This window comes from Bos indicus, chromosome 13 (genome assembly GCF_029378745.1).
Source record: "Bos indicus isolate NIAB-ARS_2022 breed Sahiwal x Tharparkar chromosome 13, NIAB-ARS_B.indTharparkar_mat_pri_1.0, whole genome shotgun sequence".
Classification (NCBI taxonomy): Eukaryota; Metazoa; Chordata; class Mammalia; order Artiodactyla; family Bovidae; genus Bos; species Bos indicus.
Window position 1 is genome coordinate 61470360 of NC_091772.1, and position 9359 is coordinate 61479718.

Below are 9359 nucleotides of genomic sequence, written 5' to 3' on the forward strand. Positions count from 1 at the left end.
TTTGAGTATTCTTTGGCATTGCCTTTCTTTGGGATTGGAATGAAAACTGACCTTTTCCAGTCTGTGAGTGGCTGCAGGTGATACAAAATCAAACGGGTTCATTTTAGTAATCCACTTGTATTGTTTTCCAATCAAAAATATGAAAGTGAAAGTGAAAGTCATTCAGTCGTGTCCAACTCTTTGTGACCCCCATGGACTGTAGAGTTCATGGAATTCTTCAGGCCAGAATACTGGAGTGGGTAGCCTTTCCCTTCTCCAGGGGATCTTCCCAACCTAGGGCTTGAACCCAGGTCTCCCACATTGCAGGTGGATTTTTTACCAACTGAGCCACAAGGGAAGCCCAATCAATAGCATATCTTTAAATAAAAATACCATAAAAATATCTTCTTCCCGATTCATCAGGTAACACTGATGCTCCCAGAAGTGACACCATGTTTATCACCTAATTCTGCATACTCCCTCACATTTTGCAGGAGCTGAGTGAGCACTAGGCTTGTGAAACAGATTTAACAAGCCTGGATTTGTCACCTACAAGCTAGGTAACTTTGAGCAGAGGGCTTGACCTCTCTGTCCCTTGGTTTCCTTGGCTGCAAAATGGGGATATTAATGCCTACATACAAGTTTTTTGAAACGCTTTAATGAGGACTTGAGTGTGAAACCTGTGTGCCTGGTTCATCGCTGAGACATATTAGCTGCTAACATCATTGTTAGGAACTGTTCCCCTAAATTTTGGTTTCTGTTGCTTCATTCCAAAACTCAGAGGCTTGAAACAACAGTCATCTCTGATGTAGCTCACAAGCCTCCAAGCTGGGCTTGTGGCTGCTCCAGCATTTTTCAAGGCAGCTTTACCGAGGGCTGGAGAATTTACTGCCAAGCTGGCTCACTAGCTCAGCTGGCAAGTTGGTACTGGCTGCTGGCCGGGAGCTCAGCCAGGGTTGAGGGCTAGAAGACTCAGTTGCCCTTCACATGGGCCTCTCCATGTGCCCTGAACTTCCTCACAGCATGGTGGCTGGGTTCCCAGGGTGACCATCCTCCAAGAGAAAGCGTGTGGAAGCTGTGCTGCGTTTTATGACCTAGTATTGAAACTCACACAGGATCGCTTCTGCTGTACATAAAAATAGCTGAGACAGTCCTATAGGCTCACATAGATTCAAGGAGAAGGGACAGCTATTTCTGCTCTTGATGGAAGGTGCAGGGTAATAAGGTTGTGGAAGTCATATGGGACTGGGAATATCATGATTGCTTTTGGAAATAACAGTCCGGCAGGCTAGATATTAGATGATTTCCAGTCTCAACCACCCTGATAAATCACCATGCAGGAAGTTTATTCTCCACTCTTTAGGATTCTTCCCTTAGGAGGATATCTTCTGGAATAGGCATGTCAGTGACAGCTCTGTCCATCTCACACTGTATAAAGAGCTTCTCTTTAACCAGCTGGGCCATGCTCCAAGAAGATGAGAACGAAATGAGAATTTGCACAGGCTGGGTGCATTTATGCTGGAGAAAAACGACTCTGGATCACCTGTTCAATGGCTGCAAATAATTAAAAAGGGCTGTTCTGGGGTCTAGAAGTCAGATTTGTTCTAGGAGGCCCTTGAGGCCAGTACCAGGCAGATAGATTTTAGCCCAACACAGATTAAGCTGTGAAAGTCCATGAGGTCTAGGTTATTGCTATAGCATAAAGCCAAGCATACCTATTACGTACCTGTTGGATGACTGCCTAATACAGCTATCCTGCCATGGAATGGGCTATCTAGGGGCGGGGGAGGGTAGTGAGCTCCCTGGCTTTGTGAATGTGCAAGGTCAGGCAGGTGACCTGTAGAGGGATGTCGCAGAGTGGGCAATGTCTTTGGTGCCTCCTGCTCTGCATGATGTTCAAGATACTCCCAACCCTGAGACTCTGAAGCTTTGAATTATCTATACTGGAATTCAGTAAAGGCAGACTGACTTCAGTATTAGCTGAAGCAAAATCTAATTAGGAAGGCAAATTGATTTCCAAAAAAAGAATTGGATGATATGTTCCCAGGACTGTTAGAAATGGCTTTTTAATTGTCTGCTCCTTTGTATTATTCATGCAATTGTGTGCCTTTGTGAACCAAGTCTCTCACTTTCTTCCCTACTTCCCTCCCTCCCACCCGCCAGACTTAACACCTCCTCTGTCCCAACCCCTTCAAGGCTGCACTGGGCCAATCCCTGGGGACAGCTGCGAGGCCCACAAAGGAGTTGGAGTCAGAGAAATGCTGGGGAAGGGCCCCAGGTCCAGGGGCCCATAGGGAACCACATGGAGCTAAAAGCCAATCTTTCTGCCCTCACCCCCACCTCAGGTAGCCCGGTCACAGGGGAAGGGCATCTTCCTCTTCCGGAGGCTGAAGGACATCATGGACTGGAAGAAGGTGAGCTTACCTCTCCCCCTTCCTCCCCACACCCTCCTTTGCCCCCTTGCAAGGATCAGGGGCCCCTCCTCCTCACACTCAATGCTCGGAGGGCTGGCAAAGGAGCTCTGCCCACAGGCCTGCCCATGGGTGCAGGGTCTCTGGAGCCAAATTGCCTGGGTTCAAATCCTGACCTTACTACTTCTTAGCTGTGTGAGCTTGGGCAAGTTATTTCACTTTTTGGTGCTCCCAGTAAATCAGGATAGTAAAGTACCCGTTGAAGATAGGATGAGTTAGTGTGTCTAAGAGAACAGTACGCTCTTTTCCTGGGCCTCTGACTCATCTGGCTGGGGGAGTTTGGCTAATTGTTCCTCCGGCTCCTGGACTAAGCCTGAAGCAGCCCTCTCCCTGCCCCCCAACCCAAGCCTGTCTTGGTGCAGGAATCTATAATAGAAATGCTGGCCCACCCTGTCTCCACCGTTCAGCAGCTCTGTGGTCTTGGGGAAAGCGCCGAACCCCTCTGAACCTGAAAGATGGTAATGGTGCAGGCTGCGTGACAGGAGCAGGCTGTCACCACCTGTGCCTACTGTGCCAGTGGGCTCGCAGCAGGGGCACAATAAATGAATTGCCCCTCCTCACTGTGTGTCCCTGTTCCTCCCATGAAACTGTCAGGGCACCGCTGGGAAGAAGCTCACCAGCCTGGAGGCCCAGCCGGCCCGAAACACTGTCAACCCCTCTGGAAGCCATGTGAGTATAGGTGTGGGTGGCCCTGGACCCCAGAAAGAGAAGAACTGGCAGTTTTGATGGAGAAGCAAATCTTCAGGGTGGGGGTGATGGTAGATGTAGCTAATTCTGCCCTTGGGCCCAGATGACCTCACCAAGCATGTGACATTTGCCCTGGGGCCTCACAAGGTTACCGTGAAGGGGACAATGGGTGGGAAAGGGCTTTGCAGATGGTGAGGTGAAAAGGCCTGAATTGGGCTGGCTGCAAAGAATCCGCAGGAAGAGAAGGGAGAGGAATGTCCTTGGAGGCCCGGGTGGTACTCCAGCAGCACCATCAATGGGACTTTCTCCAGTGGGGGGAATGGCACACGCTCGTGCTCTCTAATGTCCTGACCACTAGTGACATGTTAATATCCAGACAATGGAAATGAGGCTAGGGCAACTTGAAAGGCTGGACTTTAATTTATTTCCTCTTTGACTATGATAAAATATACATAAAATTTTTCAGTTTAGCCTTATTTAAGTGTGCAATTCAATGGCATTAAGTACATTCATAGTTTTGTGCAAACTGTGTTCCATTTCTGGAACTTTTTCATCTTCCCCAGCTGAACCTTGTACCCATTAAACACTAACTCCTGCCCCGCTGCCCCCAACCCCTGACAGCCGCCTTCCTACCTTCTGTCTCAGAATTTCACTACTCTCACCTCGTGGAAGTGGAATCAGACAAGATTTGTCCGTTTAGGTCTGGCTTATTTCACTTAGCATGATGCCTCCGAATTTCATCCTTACTGTCACATGTAATATCATTTCCTTTTAATCAATTTAAAATATAAATGTACATAGCCACATGTGACTGGTAGCTGCCTTATTGGACAGCACAGATTTGGATGTTAAATGCCCAGGCTCTGGGCCCAGCCTGTGTGAGACGACTTCCCAGCTGTACCACCCATCAGCTGTGTGACCTTGGGCAAGTCACTCCCCCTCTCTGTGCTTCAGTTTCTCATCTATAAAATGGTGATAACATTAGTACTTTCCTGACAGGGTTGATCTGAGGATCAGATCATATACCCAAAGTAGAGTGCCTAACCCAGTGCCTCTTACACAGGAAATGCTCCCCCCCCAAAATGTTAATAACAATTATTGTTACAACTAGGACACAAGAAGTTCTGATGACCAGAAAGATGAAATTCCCGTGGAGAACTATGTAGCTCAGCGTTACATCGAAAATCCCTACTTGATAGGAGGTGAGATGTGCGTCTCTGCTCCCTGCCCTTCTACAGGATGGTTGGTTGGTTAGTCAGTCAACAAGCCTGGATCAGCAGCCAGTCATGGGCTCAGCCTGCTGCCAGGCATGATTGGATGCAAAGATGGAACCCTGTCCTGCAGGGTCTTGACCAAGAGGGGCCAGTGCTCTGAAGGGGCCCCATGGAATAGCATTAATATCACTTGCCCCCTCTCACTTCCTCAGGCATTGTCCTTCCTTGGGGACTTCCGTGGGTCTCTCCTCCACCCCTCCCTCCCCCAGTGACCCCCATCCTCTTCATGACTTTAATCACCACCCAGATCCCGTGACTCCCAGATTTCTGTCTCCGGCTGAGACCTTGCTCCACACCACAGACCCTGATGTCCCACAGTCTGTGACATGCCCTTGCGAGCATCTCTCTGCAGCTCAAACCCAACAAGACTAAAATCCAGCCTTGTCCTCCCCTTACCATCTGGCTCACCCGTCAGCCTCCCTACCTGGGGACAGAACTGTCCTCCCCTCACCAAGCCAGAAGGTGGAGACTATTCTGGAAACGTCCCTCTCTTCTCCTCCCACATATGGTTCTTCATCAAGGCTCCACGCAGCTCTTGAACCTGGCTGGCCGCCTCCATACCCAGTTCTGGCCACTGACCTCTCCTTCCTCGCTGACGCCCATGGGTCTAGTCCCCTTTGCTCTATTCCACACACAGTCGCCAGGGGGGTCAGACACCCCTCAGTGGCTTCCCATGGTTGCTGAAACAAGACCCCAAAACTGCTCAGAAACCGGCCCCTGCTGACCTCACTGACCTTGTCTCCTTGCACTCTGCCCTTGGACCAAGCCCCCTTTGTCCCCTCTGAAACTCTGTTCAGGCAGCGCCTCCCGCCTGAAGGCCCCACCTACTCTGGGCTAGGCAGGCACGTGGCACCTCCTGTGGTTTTATTGGGATTCACATTGGCCTGTCCACTGCCATCTCCCACAAACCTAGCTCGGCACTGGACACACCATCGGTATTTGTTATGCCAGTTCATTCTCCCCTTGCTTGACAGGCCGCAAGTTTGACCTGCGTGTCTACGTGCTGGTGATGTCTGTGAGTGACCAAGACAGGTGCTCTCTCCTAGGGGCGGGGGCGGGGCAGCTGGCCCAGGGGACAGGACAGCCATTCTGGGGGCACCCGTGTGAGCTGTCTGGTAGGGGGTGGTCAACGGATCCAAGCTTGGCCATCTCAGAGGCCGCAGTATCTGGATCATCTCTGCCTTCCTTCTCCGTTCAGTCATCCGTGGTAACCACAGCCAACATTTATTGAGCACCTACTAAGTACCAGGCCCAGTACTGAGCAGATTTTCTTTCTTTCAGTCCTTCTAATTAACCAGGGAGGTAGGTTCTTTTGTTTGCTTCATTTTACAGATAAGGAGATAGATCAGACAGGTTGAGCAACTTGCTCGAGGTCACACAGCTGTGAGTGGCAGAGCAGGGATTCGGATCCTGACAACGGACTCTCTTAACCAAACAGCTGCTGCACTCCCTCCACCCATGCATTCAACACTTAAACCTTCATGGTACAATATGCTGGGCACAGGACATCGGAGCGTCTAAGACAGGCTCGGCCCCTGCCCTCCTGGAGCTCACCGTCTGGCGGCTGTCACTTGTGGTGGTGGAGCAGAGGAAAGGCCCGTTAATTTTGTTCCCTTCTGCATCTCTCCATACCCACTCCTACCCGCTGGAAAGAGGGGGTCGAATCAGAAGGCTGATATTTGGGCAGATTCTTGCAGGATGATGTGGGAAAGAAGGCAGAGCATTTCAGATGGAGGAAACAGCAGGTGCAAAAGCCAGGAGGTGTGAAAGTGCTGGAATTGATCCTCCTTCCCTTTTCTCTCTCTCCATTCCCACCTCCCCCATAGTACATCCCACTGCGGGCCTGGCTGTACCGGGATGGCTTCGCCCGATTCTCCAACACCCGCTTCACACTGAACAGCATCGATGACCAGTGTATCCTAGGATTCCCCCACCCGCCCCCAGCATCTTCCAGGCACCCTGCCCTTCCCGTCCAAACTCCCATCAGGGAATAGGAGATACAGCAGTGAAAAAAACAGCCCTGGTCCCTTCCCTCAGGGAACTTACAGTCTTGAGGGGGTGGGAGATCCCCCAGTGACCTGAGGGAAACAGTCCTGCTATGCTCATAGCAACTCACCCCAAGCATCCTTGCTTGATTGTCATTTCACATTGATTTGATTCATAGGATTGGACTTGTTGAGCCCCTTTGGAAAATGTTCACATCCCTTTATGTGCCTAGTCACTGACTCACTCATTCACTCGAATACAGTGCCTTTTCTACCAAATTGGCAGATACGAAAATTTTGATAACATGCTGTATTGGCAAGGCTAGGGGAGTATATACATTGCTGGTGAAGTGTCAACTGTACAACTGCTTAGGCGGCAATCTGGCAAATTTCTATCAAAAAACAAATGCACAGACACAGCAATTCCTTTCTGGGAATTTATCCTCCAGGTACACTCACAATATAGGATAGGAAAAGAGAGGTTTAAACATTATCCACTGCATAGCCTTGTTATGAGGGAAAAAAATAATAATCGGAAATAACCGAATGAATGGTTCATTTATACAACAGAATACTATCCAGCTGGTAAAAAGGAACCAGGGGAGGTGACTTATGTATTGATGAAATAATCTCCAAGATGTATTGTTCATTGGAAAAAAACTAAGTGTAGAACTCTGTGGAAAGGACGCTTGCATTCATGTTAAAACGTATGTCTCTGTATATACATTTATCTGTGCATAGACATCTCTGGAAGGATAGACAAGAAACTAGAAACAGAATTTGACTTGGAGGAGAAATGAATGGGAGGGGACAGGGTTGGGGTTAGGGGAAGGAGATATTCCTTATATACATTTTTATACTTTTGACTTTTGAACTATGTGAGTCTATTATCTGGTCAAAATAAAAAGAGCAAACGTTGTTTTTAAGACTTTTAGACATGAGCATCAGAGGAAAAGGGGTAAATGATCTAGAAATAAATATTTAGGAGATAAACCAGCAGGACTAGGTTACCTTCATATGGGAGAGGTGGAAGTAGCAAGTGATGCTGCCAAGCTTCTGGCTTGGGCAATCCAGCTAATGCTTTTAGCCAATTCACATCGCTCTGCCTTAATCTCATCATTCAATTAAGTGTCTGTCCAAGGTAATACATTTGCATTCCCTGAATGTCAGAAGGGCTTAGGCCTTCCTGAGTATTTTCTACAATTTGTTTCCTTCTGTTTAGCCAACGTTAGCATTTCCAGTATATCTTATTTTGTGATTCTAACAAGAATTTGTCATAGGTAACTCATTGAATTTATTTTAGTTTCATTTTTTGCCACCTCATTTCTTATTAAGGTTAGATGAGGGACTTCCCTGGGTAGTCCAGTGGTCAAGACTCCATGCTTCCACTGTGGAGGGCGCGGGTTTGATTCCAGGGAACTAAGATCGCATATGCCATGTGGCCAAGGAAAAAACCTAAAAGTAAATAAAGTTAAACGATACATGTAAAGCATTTAGACAGTGCCTAACCCAGAGTGACTACTCAGTACACATTATTGGTCCTCCTGCCCTCATTTTAAAATGTTTGTTTGCCTCTAGGCACCATAGAGCCTTATTAAATTGAGGACTCTCCACGGCTAGTTTCTGTTTAACAAGGCTTTGCTGTTTTCACTGTGAGTGAATACACATAATTTTCATCCCTTTGTTTAATTGCTTTTAATTTTTAAATATTGAAATATTTAAATTATATAGAAAACTGCAGGAAAGGCTGTAACAGAAATCTATGCATCTACCATCCAGATTTAGCAGTTATTAATATTTTGCCTTATTCGCTTCAGATATTACACACCAACTTTTAAAATAATAAAGCAACTTTGGATTGCAAAATAATAATATTAATATATAAAATTATTTAGCTGACTTTAAATAAATATACATATTATATATATATATAACTTACAATTATTCAAATACATAAATCAGATACACATACTCAAAATGAAAAAATATTCACCTCAACACTAATAGTAAACAAGCAGAAACAGCTTAATCCACCATAGAGGGATGGTGAAATGAATGATAAAGCATTTCCGTGATCCTGTGTAGCTGTTGAATACAGTGAGGTGATTGAAATGTTATGGAAAGGTAACTACAGGAATTCCCTAGTGGTCCAGTGTTTAAGACTTAGTGCTTTCACTGCTGATGACCAGAGTTTGATCCCTGGTAGGGGAACTAATATCCCACAAGCATCCCACAAGCCATGCAGTGCGGCCAGGGGAAAAAAAAGGTGTCTGTGGTAGAATGTGAGGTGGAAACCACATGTGCGTGTAGAATCGGGCTGTGTTTACAATCCCATCTTTTGCTTTTACATTTCCGTTTAGAAGAAAATATGAAAGGAGGTTCACGAATCTATTAACTTTAAAAAATTTAGAAGATTAAAATCAGGTCTGCTGCTGCTGCTGCTGCTAAGTCACTTCAGTGGTGTCCGACTCTGTGTGACCCCATAGACAGCAGCCCACCAGGCTCCCCCGTCCCTGGGATTCAGGTCAAGAAACATTTATTTTTAACTTTAACATTTCTCTATATTATGAACTATTCTTGCAACCGATATGCATTACTTTAATAATAAAGATAATAAAACATTTAAAGGATATAGCCTTCATAATAAAAGTATAGCTCTTTGAAGACAAATCGGAAAATCCAGGAGAAATGTACAAAAAGGAGGAGGGAGGAAGAGAAACCTTTTCTAGTCACACTAGAAATAACCTTTCTGATGTATTTCCTCTGAAATTTTTGTTGTTGCCTACCCTTTTATATATGAGTGATCCTGTTAGGGGAAGCACACTGACTGAAACCGCCCACCCTGGCTAGGCACTATAGTAACCATCTGCATTTTATGACAGGAGGTCCTGGTAAGGAACACAGAACTTATAAGCCACCCCCAACCGGAAGAGTTCAGGAAAGGTCAAAAGGAGACCCCACAT

At 46.6% G+C, this 9359-nt stretch overlaps 1 protein-coding gene across 2 annotated transcripts in view; it reads left to right on the plus strand.

Moving 5' to 3' along the window:
* Nucleotides 1-9359, plus strand: part of TTLL9 (tubulin tyrosine ligase like 9) — a 50575-nt gene that overhangs the window by 25823 nt on the left and 15393 nt on the right. For both annotated transcript variants that reach the window (XM_070801470.1, XM_070801471.1), the window contains 5 exons: nucleotides 2325-2393; nucleotides 3045-3119; nucleotides 4249-4339; nucleotides 5386-5426; nucleotides 6238-6325. In XM_070801470.1, the coding sequence (XP_070657571.1) occupies nucleotides 2325-2393; nucleotides 3045-3119; nucleotides 4249-4339; nucleotides 5386-5426; nucleotides 6238-6325 (364 nt within the window). The remainder of the gene's footprint in view (nucleotides 1-2324; nucleotides 2394-3044; nucleotides 3120-4248; nucleotides 4340-5385; nucleotides 5427-6237; nucleotides 6326-9359) is intronic.